The sequence below is a fragment of the Bacillus rossius genome, chromosome 3 (assembly GCF_032445375.1).
Source record: "Bacillus rossius redtenbacheri isolate Brsri chromosome 3, Brsri_v3, whole genome shotgun sequence".
In the NCBI taxonomy this organism is placed as follows: domain Eukaryota; kingdom Metazoa; phylum Arthropoda; class Insecta; order Phasmatodea; family Bacillidae; genus Bacillus; species Bacillus rossius.
The window spans coordinates 112,991,264-113,013,055 of NC_086332.1; the positions used below are offsets into that span (position 1 = coordinate 112,991,264).

Here is a 21,792-nt window from a genome sequence, read left to right on the forward strand (position 1 = left end):
CGCTCGGGCGTGTTCGGCGCACTTAAGAGCAAGTGTTGTTGTGACATAACGGCCTGTGCGAACCAGAGGGAGCACCGGCGGTCGGCGTCACATGTTTCTGTTCAGTATTCACACATTGTATAAGGACATTTATTCAACATTTTCGTTTTTAAAGAGTTATTTAAACCAAGCTATGTATTTGGCAAAAACTTTACCGCCTTTAGGTTTTAAGACTTTTTCAGCAATATTACATTTTTTTTTTTTTAATTTTTTAAAGTTTTTCCTCATTTTAATTTTCTGATTAAGTTTATAAATTGTTTTCTATTTGATTGAAAATGTTATAATTTTACTGCATTATTTTGATCTGTTGGTTTTGCAAAATTTCTTAATATTTTGCTTTCATTATCATTTTCAAGCTTCTGAGAAAATAAAACTTTATCATTACCAAGATAAATTGTAATATTTTTTACATCATCTAAGAATAATTTTATGAAAATACCTTCATTTTCAATATTTTATATTGTTATGTGATGTATACTTTATTTGGTGATTGTACAGGATCATGGAGACTGATTGCTGGGATTCTAAACTGTTATAATGAAATAATTATGTAATAGCTGTACACCTGTAGCATCTTTAAATGCGCAGAAAAGTTAAATTTTATGTTAAATGAGCCCAGATGTGTGGGGTTGTGTACTCTGGCCAACAGTAGACTTTGCTCTGTGCAGATAGGTAAGGTACATACATAAAGAGAAGGGTGCTGCAGCAATTGTAGCTTTATCAATGGACAGGATTCAGATGATGTGGCAGGAGATTGAAAACCATGTAGACACTACCAGAGCTACAAATGGTGCCCATATTGAATTAGACAAGGTAAGTCTACAACATCAAAATTTTCTGAATATTTTAAGTGTCAAACATGGATATCCATGATGACACTGTATTTAACAGAAAGTCATTATTAAAAATCATTGTAAATTGCTTCTCATTTAAATACATATGTACTTATGTTGTAGTACTTTCTTTTATCAAGTCATATTAAATATTATTTTTTTTTTCTAATTTAAAATTATTTCAATTTTTCCAAACACTATGTATATTTATATTTTAATATTTTTTAATAAATTGTAAGTAATTTTAAATTTGTTTTTGATAACTAATCATTTAGAAATGATTTTAAAGCAAACAATTCATTTTTAAAATAAATTATTTTATGTATTAATTTTGTAAATTTGGTCTGAATTTCTTTATTAGAATCAGCAACTTTTGAAATAGGTAGTTTTCTTTAAATGCTCTTTTTTTTTATTATTTTATAGTTTTTTTTATTAATCATGAAAGTTATCAAAACATTGCCCGGCTCGGGTCAGGCGCATCTGCGCACCATGGGGTCCTCAACACGTCTTCACCGCTTGTAACTGCCATATCATAAGTTTTTCTTAATCCTTTATCATCGGCTCCGTGGCCAGCCCCAACTTCAGTGTAGTTTTAAAGAACTAATTGTGTAACTAAATAGAATCATTTGTACCCAAGTTTTTGTCAGTTTTTTGTCTTTTTACTTTGTAGTCGACGGGTGAGGTGCTCGCATCCATTCTCAGGTAGAAAACCCTGCTTATGAACTTTTCATCACCGCCCACAGCTAGGCCATCCACGAGAGAAACGTGTAAACTTTCTACGTAACTAATTCAGCAATCCTGGGACTTTCCGGTAGGCCATGCTCATCCACGTGGGAAACGTGTTTGCGCGGACCCTCTGCCCATGCTTAAAGTCAGATTTGTGTTCTCCTGTGTAACTTCGTCATTGCACCAATTCATAACGTTAATGAGCTGAACACAACTCCTCGTGAAACGTGTCAAACATCTAACATTCTTGCGCGCACTTAGAACCAGGTGCATATGTAATCTTAGTGTATTTTGTAATTATTGTCCCGTGTTCTGCTGTGCTTAAAGTGTTTGCCGTGTACTAGATAATGGACTTGGAAGTGCCAATCAAACTGGAACCTTGTACCACCACCACTGCCCTTCACACCTCATTGCCATTGGATATTTAAATCAGCACCCCGACTAGAGTTGTGACCATAACACTCATGTTCTAGATGTACGCAGAGCCGTGCTATGGCACCGATACGATACCAGCTAGGTGCTGTAGTAGCACCATGTAATAAAACAACATCAGTTTGCAGTTTTCCTGTTTTATTCAGTCACTGCTGTCTACAGCCACGTGGCCAAGAACCCCCATGAGATCTCACTGGTCATAAAAATTATATTCACCACAAGACAGCCCATTTGACAACAAATGGCGCCCAACTAGTGTGGCTAGCAAACTCGCAAACTAAAAACTTTAAAATTTTAAAGAATAATTTTCTAAATTTCTTAAAGTCCGAAAACCACGTAGGACAGTGCATGCAATGCTGGAGCAGAAGTCGGCGCGCGATAAGAGCGAGTCAAGTTACGAGGTGTCGCACACATATCACCTTACAGCTGCGCGCCGCAGGAACAGCATTTCCCCCATCCTTGCCAATGATCGCAGCCGATCTCAAACTAGAATAGCTTCGGCCGGTAGCGAGCCGAGCCGAGCCACGCTGAACTTAGCCGAACAAGCCCACTTCACGACATTGCGCATCCGCGATAACATCCGCGGGGCAAGAAGCGTGCGGCCACGGACCCTTCAGCCAGAAGTGAGCAGAAGGCAATTAAGATGGAGGACAGTTGTGCGAGGTGCTCCTTGCCATGCGAGAAGAGCGAGTCGTTAGAGGAAGACACGGGAGCACATTGGAGCTGTCAACTGGACAATCGAGCGCTGCTGGGGGACAACAGTGTAGAGCCAGGGGGGAGTCTTATGCGAGACAGTGAACAGCCAGGGATATAGCCGCGTCACACGACCACAGCCCTGATGATACAGGGCCTGAGGGACGACCTCATCCTGGGTCTATCCTGGCTCATCCAGGAGGATGCAATCATCGATGTTCGAGAGGGTAAGCTACATTTAGGTCGTCATGGCAGGAGAACTCTGTAGGTACTGCCTAAGTCAAGGGCCAGCCTTACAACCCACACACATATTCACGTTAACTGAGCTCCGGAATGAGGTCCCTCCAAGCACGCACCATGATTCAACGATGTCCTAGCCCAACAGCCTTAGGTGTTCGCAGCGACGGACATGCTATGTCGCACAATGGTGACCGAACACACTATTCCCACCCGACCACACGAACCCAGATTTGTAAATCAAATAGGCCTTGGACCTAGATAATGAGACGCCATTCAGACCCATATTGCAAATATGTTGCGGGAGGGGTCATTGCGCTGAGTGAGTCGGTGTACAACTGTTTAATGGTAATGGCCAAAAAGAGACGGATCGCTCAGATTTTGCATGAACACCTATCAATTCAGTCACCATTTCCACACCCCTACCCCTCATCATCATCACCGATGCCTTGGCAGAACTGGGAGATGCCTGCTTTTTCTCATCTTTCTCGAGGACAGACCCAAGATGGCCTTCACCACACCTGATGGCCGCAGATTCCAATTTCCGAACCGAGACGCGCTCCTGCCTGCAGCCACGAGGCCGAACCCCCGTTAAAACCCCTGAGATCTTTTACAACGCTAATATTTAATTAAAAAACTAAGACAGGCAGCGGGAGTGGCGTCATTTGGCGCGCAACTAGTGTGGCTTTCGTAAAACGAACTTTTGAAATTAATTCAGCACGAGTGAGTTAAGGCCGGCAAGTGGCATTCAGTTTTTGTGACATTTTTATCATTTCGGGACTATTCATTAAGGAACATTTGTATTTTAAAAATTTTAATTTTATTTTCATAACTCCGACGCGACAGTCTCACGCCAAGGCTTCAGCGGAAGCCAACGCGCCAGGTCACGGGATACGGCGCCGCGAAATAGCGACGGGAGACGGCGCAGCGAGATAGTAACGGGAGACAAGAGGATTGGTTTCGCCGCGACCCGATAACGTCGGCACTGCGAGATACGACTGGGATCGGTTACACGGCGTCTCACCGCGATCGGTTACGACTCTGTACCGCGGGAACGGCGCGCCGCAACCGCGGGACAGCTGCTCGGCGCAGAGTGACAGCCACGCACGGCCGCGCGCGTATCACCGGGCTTCCGCGGGACAGGAGGCGTGCGAGCACGGGACACCGACTCGGGGGTGAGGGGAGGCGGTCCTCCCTACCTGCTCGCGCCCTGTCATCGACGTCCTGATCCGTCGCTCGTATCAGTCTGCTGCGACCGCGTGACAGAGGCTGCACGTCGTTATCAACATGAACGACTTCCAGGAGGCATATGAGTCCTGGGCCGAAGAGGACTTCCCAGAGCCAGGCGAGAGTTGCTATCACTACTCAAATTATGAATGCGGATTTTGTTACGAGTACCGGACGTATGGCATGACGATGTGCTGTATGCCATCATGCCCCGGCGTGACATCTGACGGGTGGTTCTGCTGGACATGCGGGAGTTTATGGCACAATGAGTGTGTACATCCGATCGCTCGAGAAGAGGCGGAGATGTTTGGATTGAGGTGTGAACATTGCCGAAAGAAGCAGTGTACAGGCAGGGCCGCAATCGCCACGACGCCGGCCCCGGAAGTTCACACATCCACAACTCCTGGGGGCCAGACGACCACGAAAGACGAGTGGTCACACTGTGCGGACGCCGACACGCTTCTCACAATGTCTCTGCTTGAGACGAGAATACTCCCGATGCCACTGCAACCGCCACCGCCACCGCCTGCCGAGAACGCTACTGGTGCGGCGCTGCGTCTCAACCTGGCAACATCGCCGCACTTCCCAGCCGGCCAACAGGCCGCCGAAGCAGATACGCACAGTGCTATGACCATCACGCCGCCCCCGACGCCTCCGCCACCGCCTGCCGAGAACGCTACTGGTGCGGCGCTGCGTCTCAACCTGACAACATCGCCGCACTTCCCAGCCGGCCAACAGGCCGACGAAGCAGTAAGGCACCATGCTATGACCATCACGCCGCCCCCGACGCCGCCGCCCCCAACTGCCGTGAAGGCTCCCGGGGAATTGACACGGTGCAAACCGGCCGTGATGACACATCCGCCAGAGGGCAAAACGAACACTGAGGCGACAACGACCACTGAGGCGACAACGACAGAGGATCACCCGGAGGAACCACTCCGATGGCGCCTACCACGGTCGCTGAGAAATCGGCTGGCACAGGGCTGTGGCGCAAAACGACGATTTTGCGGCACTCTCCGGGGGATCAGCCACCTGCCGAGCCATTCAGAGTCGGCCCGACGCCACCTCAGGCATGTCAACAAGGGCGTGCCGCCACCGCACGTCACACACGTCAACAAGAGCGTGCCGCCACCGCACATCACGCACGTCAACAAGGACGTGCCGCCACCGCACGTCAACAAGAGCGTGCCGCCATCGCACATCACGCACATCAACAAGAGCGTGCCGCCATCGCACGTCACGCACGTCAACAAGAGCGTGCCGCCACCGCACATCACGCACGTCAACAAGAGCGTGCCGCCACCGCCTGTCACGCACGTCAACCAGAGCGTGCCGCCACCGCACGTCACGCACGTCAACAAGGGCGTGCCGCCACCACACGTCACGCACAGCAACAAGGTCGTGCCGCCACCGCATGTCACGCACGGCAACAAGGGCGTGCCACCACCGCACGTCACGCACGTCAACAAGAGTGTGCCGCCACAACACGTCACGCATGGCAACAAGGGCGTGCCGCCACCGCACGTCACGCACGGCAACAAGGGCGTGCCGCCACCGCACGTCAACAAGGGCGTGCCACTCACACCAGCCACGCACATCACCAAGGGCGTGCCACTCACGCACGTCAACAAGGGCGTGCCACTCACGCCAGCCGCGCACGTCACCAAGGGCGTGCCACTCACACCAGATGCACACGTGACAGGGGGCGTGCCACTTTCGCCCACCACCCACGTCACAGGGGGCATGCCATTTCCGCCCACCGCACACGTCACAGGGGGCGTGCCACTTCCGCCCGCCGCGCACACCGCAGGGAGCGTGCCCTTCCCGCCCGCCGCACACGTCACCGGGGGCGTGCCACTTCCGCCGCCGCGCCCGCTACTGAGGGTACGCCACTGCCGCCCGCCACACGCGCCGCTGAAGGCGCCACACCAACTCCGCACGCCACGCGTGCCACTTTGGGCGCGCCGCCTGCTGCTGAATGCGCCGCGACGCTGCCGCCGCCGCCCACCACGGCCGCCCCCATGGCAACAGGTGCGGCCCACAAAGGCACCACGACACCGCCGCCGCCGCCCAACTCGGCCGCCCCCATGGTGACAGGTGCGGCCCACAAAGGCACCACGACGCCGCCGCCCACCTCGGCCACAGGAGCGACCCACGCGCACACTACGACGCCGCCGGACACACCAGGTTAGTGCTTAGTCCGCCAACCAGTGTACCACTTCCATGCGAGTGAGGAGTACTGTTGTTGAGCATAACGGCCTCGTTGGAGGGGGGGCTTTTGACGCCGACTGCCGGTGCTCCCTCTGGTTCGCACAGGCCGTTATGTCACAACAACACTTGCTCTTAAGTGCGCCGAACACGCCCGAGCGTGATGTCTGCCGAGTGTGTGAAAGTGCGCCGCGACGAACACCAAAGCGACGTCAGCGCCCGGCCGGGTGTGGCAATGCGCCTAATTCATTATATAATTATTCTGTCAAATTAAAACAACTAAATTAATAACAATTTAAAAGAGGATTCATGTAAGGAAAATTATGTCTAATTGTTTTATAAGCATATATTGTGTAACTTGTCTTTAAGTCCAAAACTGGTCGGGTCGGTTTTCCCGCGCTCCACGCGTTTAGGCGCGAGGCCGCAGGGCGGTCTCAAACTCAGTTACCGTCGGGAGCTCGAAGGGGTCGGGCGCTCCGCGAACGTCGGGCCATCAACTTTCGCGCTTCATCTCCATATCAGCAATAGTGTAAGTCTTTTAAAATCCTTTAACTTGCTCGGCGCCGACCCCACCTCAGTCGCACGATATTTCGTGTGACTCGTAACTTATTAATTTTTATCCCGACAGGGAATTTTCTCATGTTCTACGTAATATTGTGTCCAGTTTAAGGACAGCGTATAGTGTTACGCAGTTTTCGGCTTCATAGCCAGTTAATTGTTATTACCGTAGGCTTTTTGTAACGAGTGTTGAATGCTACTGACTAACTTTCGCCTGTTAATTATCATCATTCTAAACGTGTAATTTGTAACGTGTGTTTTAACTAAATAACTTTCATTTCCAAGAGACTTTTACGTGTACGTCTCCAGCTGGCGTATCCACGTAATTTTAGAGACATTAATATTTCGTCGCAGGCTAGACTGCAAACAATCCTGAACATAGGAACTTCTCTACGTATTTACATGTCAGCCTAAGTTGTGGCAACACCAGTTCCGTGACTATCTGCCAAACCTTTCATAGGGACGAGAATCCACCGTTTCAGCTTGTCGATATTACTTTGCAATCTATCTTGGTCGCGCGCGCCGTTACGTTCAGAGATACGCATGTCACAGCGGTCCGACAACGGACGCGGCCAGTATCGGGACGAATAAGTGTATCAATACTGAATAAAGTGCAGTGTCCTGTAACTCGTTTACCATTCTGACGACAGTCGTCGTACCCTCCCAGATACAGAGGCCGTACCTGGCCACCGACGCGGGCCTGAGGGGGCCTGTTTTCCCCCCCCCCAGTGAACCCCAGTGTGTGCGACGGCCAGGGACGCACCCGCGTGCGCCCTAGCATGCCAACGAGTGTTTTTTCTATGTGACTTTATCTTTTATTTCAGTGTGTATATATTTGTAAACGATTAAGGGATTTGAATGTGTGTAATTAACTTATTTTATTTATTATTCATTGTGCAAGTTCGCTGTGTAATTAATGTCTCGTGTATGTCTTTGTAAATAATTCAATAACTTTTTCTGAAGCGTTTCGCCGTAGTATGTAATTGCAGCCTGGCGCGCCGCGGGACGGAGCTCTCTCCCACGCCGGCCGATTTTCCCCTCCCTCCCCGCCACCCGCGGGCGCCGGCCCGCGGGCGAGCGGGGAGAGTCAGTCGCGTCCTGGTCTCGAGCGGAGACAGACGTGTTCGTTGCTCCGCGAGCCGCGCACGTTGCGCTCGGGATTGAACGTTCGCTCAGTCCGCAGTCGGTCACGGCAGCTGAGCTGCCACCGCGAATCAGCTTAGCATTGTTAACTTACGAGTCATCGGGAGACGTGTCTAGCGGGCAGTTTCTACAACGCGAACGTGGTGCTACGAGTCTCTGAACTTTTCGCAGTCCACGGAACATTACGTAACGGGCCGCGTATGTACAGCGCTCCGTCTTCGGGCCCTCTCTCACTGGGTCAGCCTAGCATTAATAAACTTTACGATTCGCGCCGAAACGTATTTGAGAACCGCCCCGTCATCAGGGAGTCCGTGTCGCCGTGGTAGGGCACTTGTTCCGCGACGGTTCCGCCAGGCTGCGGCAGGACTTTATAAGCGTTAATAAAAGACGGCTCGTGAAATTCGTTAATGCTGTGTTCTGCTTGCGACAACCTACCAACATTCCTCGCAATCACTTCACTCTCCCTCCAGGTCCCGCCTTTCCCGGTCCCGGCCACGTTGGCCTGGACCCACACCTCTCCGACGAGGGCAGTACGGGCATAACAGGACATTTATTTCAACGGGAAAACGGGGACCTGAAGCCGAGGGACGTCATTTGGCGCCCAACTAGTGTGGCCGTAAGCATACGCAAGCGCACGCAAGCGCACGCAAGCGCACGCAAGCGCGCAGGTGCAGGACAGAACGGAAGCAGGTGCGGCTGCGCGGCGTGGGAGCGGCTCGAATTCGAGACGTCGCGCCGGCGCGCCGGCGGGAGATAACGCAGCGCGGGAACGGCGCGAACACGAGACGTTTCGGCGAGAGATAGCGCGTCGTGGGGGACAGAAATACAAGACGGCGGTGCAGCGGTATCCCGGACTGAAGATAACGCGCTGGGGAGGATCGTATTGTATTACTGGGGGAGATTGTGTTCACGATCCGCGGATCAGTAGCACAGGAGGACAGGATGGCGTGGAAACAGGCGGGACAAGAAAGATACGATCTAATCAGTTTCGAAACGGACTTGTGTGAGGAGGGAGACTCCGCGAAAATGGACGTAAAAAACGAGGTGTGCGGGTCCGGCGGCGCGGCCGAGGGCGCGAACAGCACGGACAGCACAGTTGAGGACAGTAATCGGGAACAGGGGGACAGGCACGCGGACGCAGATGGGCCGGTAGTGCGGTACGTGAGCGCGCAGTTTGAGTTGCCAGAGTTTGCGGGGAGAGACAACGAGGACCCGCGGGAGTTTTTGCGGGAGTGTGAACACCTCCTAAAACTGTACGAAGTGCGACGGGCGGAGTGGACGCCGCGAGTGGCGGGACAGCTCCGCGGTGAGGCAAGGAACTGGTGGTCAATGGCCGGGAGTTTTGATACCGAGTGGGGACATTTTGTACGCCAAGTCAAAACTAGGTTTGATAACGATCAGGCGCGGGCAATGTGTTTGCGGACATTTTATTGCCGAAACCAGGAGGAGGACGAGAGTGCAGAGCAGTTCATTTACGAGAAGTTACGCATGTTCCGCCGATTGGGGACAAGTGGGGACGTGAGTGCGGCGTTGCCAACCATTGTCGAACAATTGCTGCCAGAGTTTCGCCCCTTCATGAGGACGGCTGCTGGTCGTGACACGGAGGAGTTCGTGGCCCTCGCCCGCGTGATCGAACGTGACATGTCGCAGTGGAGGACGGCACTCAGGGGCGCGAGAGCTCCCCGTGCTCGCTCGGGGCCGCGGGGGGTCACCGTCACAGAGGTCACGGACAGTGACTTGGCCGTGGTGAGCTACGCCGGCGGCGCGGGACCGCGCAGGACAACAGACCGCGGTGGCACCAGGGAACGCCCGGAACCAGCTGCGACAGGAGGAGGACGTCACGAGCGGACAGATACGAGAGAGAGGGACGAACGTCCGCCGCGATGCCGTTTTTGCCCGGACGCGTACCATTGGCATCGCCTCTGCCCCACCAGAGCCGCGTGGGAGGAGGCGCGCGAAGGCAACACGTCGCAGGCGGGAAACGCAGGACCGGGGGCGGAGGGACAACTGGGTGCCGCTCCCCGGCCCGCCAGCCACCGGCAGTCCCAGTAACTGACAGAACACGTCGACCACCACCGGCGCCTACCGCACTAACGTCCTGTATGCCGCCGGGAAGCAGGGGACAACGGGACTACTCCTCATCAGCTGTCCCCACGCCGAGGCAACTGCGGGGACAGCTGACTGCCGGCGCCACCACCGCGGCCCTGAGGCCGGGTATACCAGGGCCGGACCAGCCGCCTCGTCGACACGCCGTCGACGGGGTGGACAACCAGAGCGTCAGCGCAGGCATCCCGCCGGCCATCTCCGTGCAGGGACAGCTGACTGCCGGCGCCACCACCGCGGCCCTGAGGCCGGTTATACCAGGGCCGGACCAGCCGCCTCGTCGACACGCCGTCGACGGGGTGGACAATCAGAGCATCAGCGCAGGCGTCCCGCCGGCCATCTCCGGGCAGGGACAGCTGACTGCCGGCGCCACCACCGCGGCCCTGAGGCCGGGTGTACCAGGGCCGGACCAGCCGCCTCGTCGACACGCCGTCGACGGGGTGGACAATCAGAGCATCAGCGCAGGCATCCCGCCGGCCATCTCCGTGCAGGGACAGCTGACTGCCGGCGCCACCACCGCGGCCCTGAGGCCGGTTATACCAGGGCCGGACCAGCCGCCTCGTCGACCTGTCGTCGACGAGGTGGACCACCGGAACGTCAACACGTCGGCGCCGGAGCGAACCGCGGACCTCGCCGCGAGTTCCCCACGCCCGGACGGCCAGGTGGTCGGGGGCGGTGGGGGACAGACGACTGCACAGCTGGGGCAGGTCGGCCCCGAGGAGCCGGAGCTGCTGCGAATTCCTGTCCGCGCTAACGGGCGGGAGATGCTGGCCCTGGTGGACACCGCCGCCAGCCGAACCTACATCGCGGCCCACCTGGTGGGAGCGGAGGCAGTGACACCGCGGAGGGAGCTGGTGCAGCTGGCCACCAGGGACGCCGTCGTTGCAGCAGGGAGCATCACTCAGGTAACAATGAGCATCGTTGGTCACGTTAGCCACGTCGAGGCCTGGGTGGTCCCCGAGCTCCGCGAGGGGCTGATTCTGGGGGTCCCATGGCTGCACGAGGTCGACGCCACCGTGGAAGTACGAGCTGGCCGGATGCACTTCGGCACCCAGGGGCGCTGGACGGTGTACGGCGTGCACCAGGTTCCCCCCAGTCCCCCTCAGTCAGTCATTCGCCTAGAAGACCTTCAGCACGGTGTTCCAGAGGAGTACGTCGATGTCATCAACCATGTCCTCACCTCTCAGGCACAGGTATTTGCGGCCGCGGACCGGCTACGACGGACAAACGTGACGGAGCACCGGATACCGATGGTACCGCACCGCCCTCCCTTTGAGAAGGTATACGGATTTGGCATCCGGGAACGGGAGGCCATACAGACTCAAATTGACGAGATGTTACGTGACGGGGTAGTGGAACCCAGCACCTCCCCGTATAACTCACAGGTGGTGCTGGCCACCAAGAAAGACGGAAGTCTACGCTTTTGTGTAAACTTCAAGGCGATAAACAAACTGACCATTCCCGCCCCGCCCCCGCAGATCAATATCACAGACGCACTGGCAGGACTGGGGGACGCCACTATTTTCACGACACTAGACTTAAAATCAGGCTACTGGCAGGTGCCGGTATGTCTGGAGGACCGCCCTAAGACGGCATTTACGGCACCAGACGGTCGACGTTACCAGTTCTGCGCCATGCCGTTTGGTCTCATGGACGCCCCTGCCACGTTCCAGGCCCTGATGGTACGTGTTCTGGATGGGTACATTGGTGAGTTCGCCAGTGCCTATCTGGACGACGTTATCATCTGGTCCAGGACGTGGGAGGAACATGCGCACCATCTGGCATTGGTGCTAGAACGTATGGCCAGACACGGACTGACGTGCGCCCCAAAGAAATGCCACATTGGGGCCACGGAAATAGAGTTCCTAGGACACATAGTGACGGCGGAGGGGTGCCGCCCCCGACCTGAGCAGTTGGAGCTAATAGAGGGAAAGGGGGCACCGAAGACCAGGAAGCAGCTCCAGAAGCTGCTGGGGCTGCTCAACTGGCTGCGGTCCTTCGTCCCCGACTTCGCCACGGTGACGGCCCCGATGACGGACCTACTGTCGCCGAAGACTAAGTTCCGGTGGACCCCCGCCGCGGACGAGGCCTTGCGACAGGTGAAGCGCCGGTTCAGGAACTGTCACACGCTCTCACGCCTGGTGCCCAGCCGCCCCATCTTCATCCAGACGGATGCGAGTCAGGAGGGGATGGGGGCGGTGTTGTACCAGATGGATGACCGGGGCGAGAGGCGCGTGATCGAGTACGCCAGTGCCAAGTTTGGGCAGGCTGAGCGGAAGTATCACGTGAATGAGCAAGAGTGCCTTGCGGTGGTCTGGGCCCTACAGAGGTACCGTCACCACGTCGAGGGCCGCTCATTCACGCTGAGAACCGACAGCCAATGCCTCCGCTGGTTGGACTCCGCTCAGGGCCGGAAGTCTAAGTTCACTCGGTGGGCCATGCTGATCCAGGAATTCTCGTTCACGGTCGAGCACATTCCTGGACGTGAAAATCAGTTGGCCGACGAGTTGTCCCGGAATCCGGACCCTGAGAATGAGTTCCACGACGACCAGGGCTGGGAGGAAGTGCTCCTCCCTGAGCGTGAGCGCGGGGTAGAGGACTCGGTGCCGCGACCGTGCGCGTTGTACGCGCTGACAAGCCCCACTGCTCCTGCACCCGACGCGCGACCCGAGACTATGACTGACCTGCTGGCGTGGGTCCACGCGGCGCAACTCCGGGACCCCGACACCCGGACCCGACTGACAGAGTGTGGGGAGGGGGTGATACCGGGCTGCCGGAGCCTGAACGGGGTGCTCCAGACCAGGGGGGCTCACAGGTCGAGCGGGTGGCGGACCCACGTGCCGCCCGAGGCCAGGCGCTGGGTCCTGAGCTACCTGCATGACCACCCCCTGGCGGGACACCCGGGCGCGGAGCAGACGCTGCGTGAGGTCAGACGGACGTTCCGCTGGCCTGGCGACGCGGCAGAAGTGAGACGCTACGTGCGGGCCTGCCTGCGTTGCCAGGAGCGGAAGTCCAGGCGACCCGACGGCAAGGAGCAGCAGGTCCCACGACGGCCCCGGAATCCCTTCCACACTGTGGCGGTGGATATTATGGGGCCGTATCCTCGCACGTCCCGTGGTCGGCGATTCATTGTTGTGGTCACGGATGTCTTCACCCGCTGGGCGGAGGCGTTCGCAGTACCAAACGTGAAAGCCGGCACCGTGATTGCCCTGCTCGAGCGCGAGTTCTTCCCGCGATACGGGTACCCCGCGGTCCTGCTGACGGACAACGGGGTGCAGTTCACGGGGAGAAGCTGGCGAGTGTCCTGCGCGTGTTGGGGGGTGGAGCATCACACGACGCCCACCTACCATCCGCGTGCGAATCCGACCGAAAGGCGGAATCAGGACATTAAAACTCAGCTGCGCATCCGGTTGGACGAGGACCACACCAAGTGGGACCTGCACCTGCCGACGCTGCTGTTTTGCCTGCGCCGTCGGACGAACGCGGTCACGGGCCATTCCCCCGCTGAACTGGTGCAGGGCCGGAACCTCGCCCTGCCCGGGGAAGCGCGAGCAACCCCCGACTTGCACGACATGACCATGGACGATCTGCGCGAAGACGCCCGACGTCGCCAAGCTGACTACCTGACTAGACGTACGCCGCAGACGCACCAGCCCCCAGCACGACTAGAGCCTGGCCAGCAGGTGTTTGTTAAGTGTCATCACCTGTCGGCTGGCGAGCGGGGCTTTTGCGCCAGTCTGGCTCCTAAGTGGGCGGGGCCACAGGAGATCGTAGACAGACTGGGCACCACCTCGTACCTCGTGCGTCGCGCCGACGGACGGACAACTAAGGTGCACAGGGACGACATTCGACTGATAGGCGACCCGCACGACGAGTACAACCACGACGACAGCGGACCAGTGGACGGTGACGAGGCCGAGGATGACGTCACCGAAGGTGTACTGGCCGACCTCGGCGCCCCTGTGGTGGTACCGCCGGAGCCGGACCTGGGACGTCGACGGGGACACGCCCACCCCAGGTCACTGCGGGGGGTGGGCAGGAACGTTGACAGGGACGACGACACACGGGACAGGACCGATGACAACGTCGCAGTAGGGGTCCTGGTCGACCTCGGTGACCCCGTGGTGACGCCACCGGAGCCGGATCAGGGACGTCGACGGGGACACGCCCACCCCAGGTCACTGCGGGGGGTGGGCAGGAACGTTGACAGGGACGACGACACACGGGACAGGACCGATGACAACGTCGCAGTAGGAGTCCTGGTCGACCTCGGTGACCCCGTGGTGACGCCACCGGAGCCGGATCAGGGATGTCGACGAGGACACGCCCACCCCAGGTCACTGCGGGGGGTGGGCAGGAACGTTGACAGGGACGACGACACACGGGACAGGACCGATGACAACGTCGCAGTAGGAGTCCTGGTCGACCTCGGTGACCCCGTGGTGACGCCACCGGAGCCGGATCAGGGACGTCGACGAGGACACGCCCACCCCAAGTCACTGCGGGGGGTTGGCAGGAACGTTGACAGGGACGACGACACCTGGGGCACGACACATGGACGGGCCCCCACGACGACACCGACTCAGCCTCCTACGGGGGGACAGCAAAAGGGGAACGGTGGTTGGCAACTGGCAAGAGGGGGCGGGGAACGGACGCCCGTCAGAAGGGGCAGAAGGGGTCCGCGTGGCGCAAGCATGGCAGAGCTGGAGCGCTTCGTGGACCGGGTGCTCCCGCCTGATGACGTCAGCGCCTACGCCAACGACACTGATGGACCACTCATCGAGGACGTAACACATGACAACACTGCTCAGGGCGACCTGGTCGACCTGAGTGAACCAGTGGTGACGTTGCCGGAGCCTACCCAGAGACGTGGACGGCGGTACGTCCACTCCTGGGAACGGCGGGTGACGGGGACGGACGTGAGCAAGGACGTGACAGACGGGGTAACGGTCCGGCTCCTCAGTGGGGAGGGCGATGTCGACAGGGCCTAGCAGGTGGTCCTGGACTTGCCTTCCGGGGAGCCGAGGATGACCGCTCACGCGGGGAGGGGACCGGCGTTGCGCCGGTCCACGCGTGAGAAGACGGCCCCCCACTACCTCCGGGACTATGAGTGGGGGAGTCAGCGCAAACCCCGCGACGTAAGACAAACAACCGACGGGGGGTTACGCTGCAGCGTGATGCAGCTCCTGCCCCAGTTTGCCCGACCCGGACGGAATGACGTGACGAGCTCCGACGACCAGACAAGTGGCCGGACGCGGACGCGGCTGCCGGTCTAGGTCGGCGTCGGGGGCCAGGACGGCCTCGGGAGAGGGGGGGCATATGACGACAGTCGTCGTACCCTCCCAGATACAGAGGCCGTACCTGGCCACCGACGCGGGCCTGAGGGGGCCTGTTTCCCCCCCCCCAGTGAACCCCAGTGTGTGCGACGGCCAGGGACGCACCCGCGTGCGCCCTAGCATGCCAACGAGTGTTTTTTCTATGTGACTTTATCTTTTATTTCAGTGTGTATATATTTGTAAACGATTAAGGGATTTGAATGTGTGTAATTAACTTATTTTATTTATTATTCATTGTGCAAGTTCGCTGTGTAATTAATGTCTCGTGTATGTCTTTGTAAATAATTCAATAACTTTTTCTGAAGCGTTTCGCCGTAGTATGTAATTGCAGCCTGGCGCGCCGCGGGACGGAGCTCTCTCCCACGCCGGCCGATTTTCCCCTCCCTCCCCGCCACCCGCGGGCGCCGGCCCGCGGGCGAGCGGGGAGAGTCAGTCGCGTCCTGGTCTCGAGCGGAGACAGACGTGTTCGTTGCTCCGCGAGCCGCGCACGTTGCGCTCGGGATTGAACGTTCGCTCAGTCCGCAGTCGGTCACGGCAGCTGAGCTGCCACCGCGAATCAGCTTAGCATTGTTAACTTACGAGTCATCGGGAGACGTGTCTAGCGGGCAGTTTCTACAACGCGAACGTGGTGCTACGAGTCTCTGAACTTTTCGCCGTCCACGGAACATTACGTAACGGGCCGCGTATGTACAGCGCTCCGTCTTCGGGCCCTCTCTCACTGGGTCAGCCTAGCATTAATAAACTTTACGATTCGCGCCGAAACGTATTTGAGAACCGCCCCGTCATCAGGGAGTCCGTGTCGCCGTGGTAGGGCACTTGTTCCGCGACGGTTCCGCCAGGCTGCGGCAGGACTTTATAAGCGTTAATAAAAGACGGCTCGTGAAATTCGTTAATGCCGTGTTCTGCTTGCGACAACCTACCAACATTCCTCGCAATCACTTCACTCTCCCTCCAGGTCCCGCCTTTCCCGGTCCCGGCCACGTAGGCCTGGACCCACACCTCTCCGACGAGGGCAGTACGGGCATAACAGGACATTTATTTCAACGGGAAAACGGGGACCTGAAGCCGAGGGACGTCAATTCATTTACAAGGCGTCCTGGGTGGCCTGAACAGCCCAGGTAATTTCCGAACCGAGACGCGCTCCTGCCTGCAGCCACGAGGCCGAACCCCCGTTAAAACCCCTGAGAATTTTTACAACGCTAATATTTAATTAAAAAAATAAAACAGGCAGCGGGAGTGGCGTCACACGTCCCCTCGCGCTGGTGGCTGGGGCTCGAATGAACTTCATCCCGAACTTTGCCATGATTGCACCAATGACAGACCTGTTGTCTCCCAAGTTTTAAACCAAATGGACAAGCGAGGCAGACTGCGCACTCATTGACGTGGAAAGCCTGTTCAGGATGTGCCACACGTTTGGTTGAAATCCGAAGACCAATTATCGAACGTGTCATGTCACACTGACCTCGAGGCAATCTACCGGGACGACGGTAGCTGGTAGGACTTGCGGCGACCACCGGGAAACCCCCCCCCCCCCGACCCCGCCGGGAAAAGACACAGCCCTACCAAAAATTCACACAAACCAACATAAATACTACCTATAGAAAACAAGATTTTCTGTTGTGTTCAGTGCTGAAATTGGACATTTATATTGGTTTCTGTGGTAATGCTTAGTGTATTTCAGTGGTGTCTGTTGGTTTCTGTTGTAATTCTCAGTGGTTTATGTTGTTTTTCAGTGGGTTTATTGTATTATTTTGGGTTTTGTTGGTTTTTGGTGTTTCCATTGTATTCTGTTGGTTTCTCTTGTAAGACACTCTATTGGGGTCTGTTGTTTTCTAGTGTTTTCTATTGTTTTCTGTTTTTTTCTGTTGTAAGTCATTATATTAGTTTATGTTGTACCTAATTAAATGTTGACGTCCGACCGAAGGCCACCCTAAAGCCTGACCTGCAACCGCCAGTATCCAACCCCGCTAACGGAACGCGCCCCTAGCCATGGCCCACCCGAGTCAGGCGAGCGCCGCGGAACTTAGGTATTTCAACGCCCTTCATTAATTGGCAAGACAAACCAAGCCATGTATACAGTAAATTCACCAAACTTTAATGAACCCGCCACATTGAATTAATAACACCGTGCAACACAAGTGCGACGTAGGAGTGCCCGGGTCACTCACGTGTAGCTTTCTACTAAAACAGCTGTGAGTGCAACCCTTGCGGCCTTCAGCCTAAATACAATAGTGAAATATGTGACGTAACTCAAACCGCCCCAAATTAGCATTATCATTCCCCACTGGAGTAGTTATCAAGAAACAGACAGTCTCCAGTATGACTCTAATATTTAACCTTTTTTTAGACAAACTTATTAAATGTCATTTCTAAAACATATATAGATATTAAGTTAATCATTAAGTTTTATTGTATGAATTTAGAGCCACTTGCTTTTTATTATTAACGTAATTTTTTACAAATAACGGAACTTTAGAAACTCTGGCGCGACAGGTAGCTCACCCCTCCCCTCGCGCCAGGGTATATGCCAGTACAGCGCGACTCGCGGACCGGGACGGACGCACGTCCCACGGGGAGCCATCATCTCTTGTATTCATCGAACTTTAATCTGGTAATTATAGTCACAACCGAAACCTTTTTTAAATACTCCCCGTGTGCGCCCGGTCCTTTTCCAGTGTAGGGCCTAACCCAGCCGCGTCAATTTAACACGCCCCACACAAAGCATTACGTGGGGCCGTGCAATATACGGCACGGGCCGACTCCCGCCACCTCAGATTTTCGCTTAATCGCCAAGTGCACAGGCACTGGCTACATTCAATAGTAGACGTGTTCTTAATTTAATAGCGAGCCACGGTCCACACAGGTGGGCCCGCGCGTCGCCGATTACCAATTATGGGATTAGCCGACTCTAATCAAACACTCTCCCTCAACTGCAACTGGCGTGAGGGCATAACGTTAGTGACGGCGCGTCAGAGCGCCTCGTGTGTAATTGACAATGTACTTTATGTTAGGGAATTCGTGTGATTGTAAGTGCCGTGTAATTTGCCAACGTAATTAAAAATCCACACCGCACACTCCGTGCGCGACGTGTGAACGACAGTGAAAACCGTGTACATTATATCTAAACCTCACCAATCCAGTTAGGGATCAGCGTCTTATGCTGTGTAGGGCCAGTAGGGCAACAGGCATTAGGGATCCCTAGCATCATCACCACCGCCGCCGTTCCTAGCGGGCCACACAGGAGCTTTCGAACCTCACGACCCACCTCGTGGTTAACCACCGCGTTAGCCTGGCGCCCTCCCAGACACGTTTCCCCGCAACAGAACAGCCTTCCCGCTAGGAACACCGCCGAGTCTCGAACACGAGAACCCGGGCGACGGCAATGTTTTTTTGTTGTATTCTATTGTTTTCTGTTGAAAGACACTTTTGGGGTCTGTTGTTTTCTGGTGTGTTTTATTGTATTCTGGTGGTTTTTGTTTACATCTCCTACACCAGTCCATTCGACCCGAACATGCAGTGTCCCAGCTCACCTGCGTGATTATTAATTGGACACTCCCATGTCACCACCCGATGACAGGCTGGCAGTGACAGCAGTCACGCCTTCTATAGATAGTTCGATTCAAACCCGTAGAGCACCAGGTTACGACATGTCCCGGCAACAGCGTCCAGTGCTGGTGTGATGTCCTCAGTTGTCACTGTCGAACAGCTCCTTATGGCGGGCAGTCTGCCAGGCAGAGAGGGGCTGCAGCTTTACCTCTTGCTGGGCAACAAGGAGGAGGAGGGAGGGAACAGTCCTAGAGCTAGAGGTGGGTCGAAAAGTATCAACCTTATACTTTGGCACTGATACGCGCCTGTATCAGGAACGGCAAACGAGTACACTTGAAAAGTATCAGGTACTTTAGTATCAGTTCAGAATTCGCCTGGAACAACACCACGGCCAATGTGCGCAGAACCCGATCGCAGATGACGGTCACTTGGGCAGAGCTTGTTAAAGGGGAGGGAGCAGGAACGACGAATAAGGGATAAAGAAGGGAAATAATGTAGGGGAGGAAGCGCAGGGGAAGGCGTTGAAGGAGAGGTGCAAAGCGAAATTGTTACGAGTCGTTTGGTTATTGTCCCACATCAAAGTGCGCTCAGAGCGCAGCGCGTGCACAGACTCGTTCAATAATAAAACTAATGAAATTTTAATATTAAAAAGTACATTAATACAAGATATAATATTTATATTTGTGCACCTAACAGCTATGAAAATGCAAATAAATTCTCAGTTGACACTAATAACAGATGTAATCAACATTAGGACTTTTTTTCCGAAAACAATTAGTAACTAGTGTTTTCATACATTAAAAGGTTACGATTTTATAAAAAATTAAAAATTAAAAAAAAAAACAGATACGTACATTAGTGAGCATACTATATCAATGTTTACGTTTCAAATGTTTCTTCAGATTAGTCGATGATGATTTATAACTCAGTTTTTGTTTACACAAATTACAATTAGCAAACTCATTATTTTCCGTAAAAAAATTCCACACAAATGAAGTCTTTTTCGTGCACTTATCCATTCCTTATTTCACTATAAAGATGGATACTAACTACAAAGCATGACAGCCCGCAACAATGTACATGGTGATACACGGCCAGGACGAACTGCAGTGAATGTTGAACTGATTGATACCAAATACTGTAGAGGGAGAATACAGGACAGCTCGCTCGTTTTCGCGAGAAACCGACGGTGCTGCGCTCTCGCGGCTCGGCGTGATGACTGCCCCTAGCTGCCGCGACCACGGCCGCGCCATACGAGAACCTCTTGAGGGCCGATATTATGACCTCCGGCTAAATCCTCAGGTTAGCTAGCCTCCAGGTAAGGCTAGCCTCCGGTTAACGAAAGAGGGGTGTATTATGACCCATACTTAGCCTGCGGTTGGCTAACCGGAACCTGACGAAGCGTGTGGTGTAATAATGGTTGTGTTGGTAATGAAATAAAACAGAATTTGGTAACTTTTGTTGCAAGACAGTTATTTTTTCTGGTAGAATGTTAGTCAGCTGTTTGTTTGTATTGTGATTCGGAATGTTTACAGCTGCAGTAAAGAAATATGCCGCGAACTTTATCTTGCAACAGATATAATTAAATTAACCAAAAACTACTTTGACGTCAAACCTGCTTTGTATTAAACCATAAAATTACAATTTACGATTCAAAACCGTGTGTTTTCAACTTTACTCTTGTATTGAAACTCATGATTTTGTTAGGTTATATATTAAGCCAAAACTAACGAAGTAATTCTATACCAACAAATAAATAGGGATGACATTTTTGCTAGAGAACACTTATTTCTTTCATAAATTTATTTCATAATCAAATAATATAGACCCCGTTTCGGGAGAATACTTGTCGATTTTCATTTCACTGGTGTAGGTTTCATTTTTGTACTAATAGTTTCGTAACACGTATCCAAATTAATCCGATCCTGATGGAATTAGTTTGTGGTATAGAATGCTTGCTGTTTTAATTTAGTAGGTCGAGAGATCCTAGATATATTCACTGGGGAAATAATTATGATTGTAAAATGTATACGAAAGAAATATATTTTTACAAGACCTGACATAATTTGTTTGCATCGTGATATGTTAGGTATTTTGTGTTATGTACAGGATTTTTCAACATTCTAAATTAAAACAGCAAGTATAATGTAAAACATGACCTACATATAAAGGGTCATGCCGATAGGATCAAGGGATAAACTTGGATACGGTAAACAGAATAATTCCAGTGCTGTTTTCGTTTTGCACTTGCGTGGCAGGTAGATAATAAGTACCTAATGGTTTGTAAGATAGGGAAGGGATAATTGGGTAACATTTATTTTCACATTCAATTGTATTCATTGAATTAGAACCACGTCTGAAGTCGTATGAAGCGCATTTCATTCCCGGCATATGTCCACTGTATTACGAATAAAAATTCACAGATACAACTTCCACGAAAACACGCATTTCATAGGTAATAATAACCCTCGTTTTGCAATTTTAAAATTCACTTATTTACACATATTCTTAAGCAGGAACATTTAAGTTTATATACATAGCATACGTTTATGTACTTCGTGATCAATTAAAATCAAATAATAATACACGACTCGACGAGAATAGAAAAGCGTGACTACACTTTCATGTCATGTAATTTTTAATAAAACTTTGACGAATACGGTGAAGCATTTTACATTTAGTAATAAATTATTCCATCGCATCCTGCAAAT

The 21,792-nt window shown here is 53.5% G+C and overlaps 1 protein-coding gene across 1 annotated transcript; it reads left to right on the plus strand.

The window, feature by feature from the left end:
• Positions 1 to 2,868: 2,868 nt before the first annotated feature.
• Positions 2,869 to 6,379, plus strand: LOC134531361 (uncharacterized). The gene is made up of 5 exons (XM_063367061.1): positions 2,869 to 2,950; positions 4,524 to 4,629; positions 5,216 to 5,444; positions 5,514 to 5,658; positions 6,108 to 6,379. Exons 1-5 carry the CDS (start codon positions 2,869 to 2,871, stop codon positions 6,377 to 6,379), a joined length of 834 nt encoding a protein of 277 aa, XP_063223131.1.
• The last annotated feature ends 15,413 nt before the right edge of the window (positions 6,380 to 21,792 follow it).

Bases quoted from the DNA above. Each gene is read 5' to 3' on its own strand.
- LOC134531361 (XM_063367061.1), top strand. From the start codon at position 2,869: ATGATACAGGGCCTGAGGGACGACCTCATCCTGGGTCTATCCTGGCTC. The intron at 5,445-5,513 runs GTGCCGCCACCG...CACGTCAACCAG, and splicing joins TCACGCACGTCAACAAGAGC to AGCGTGCCGCCACCGCACGT. The intron at 5,659-6,107 runs GTGTGCCGCCAC...GCGCCGCTGAAG, and splicing joins CGTCACGCACGTCAACAAGA to GCGCCACACCAACTCCGCAC.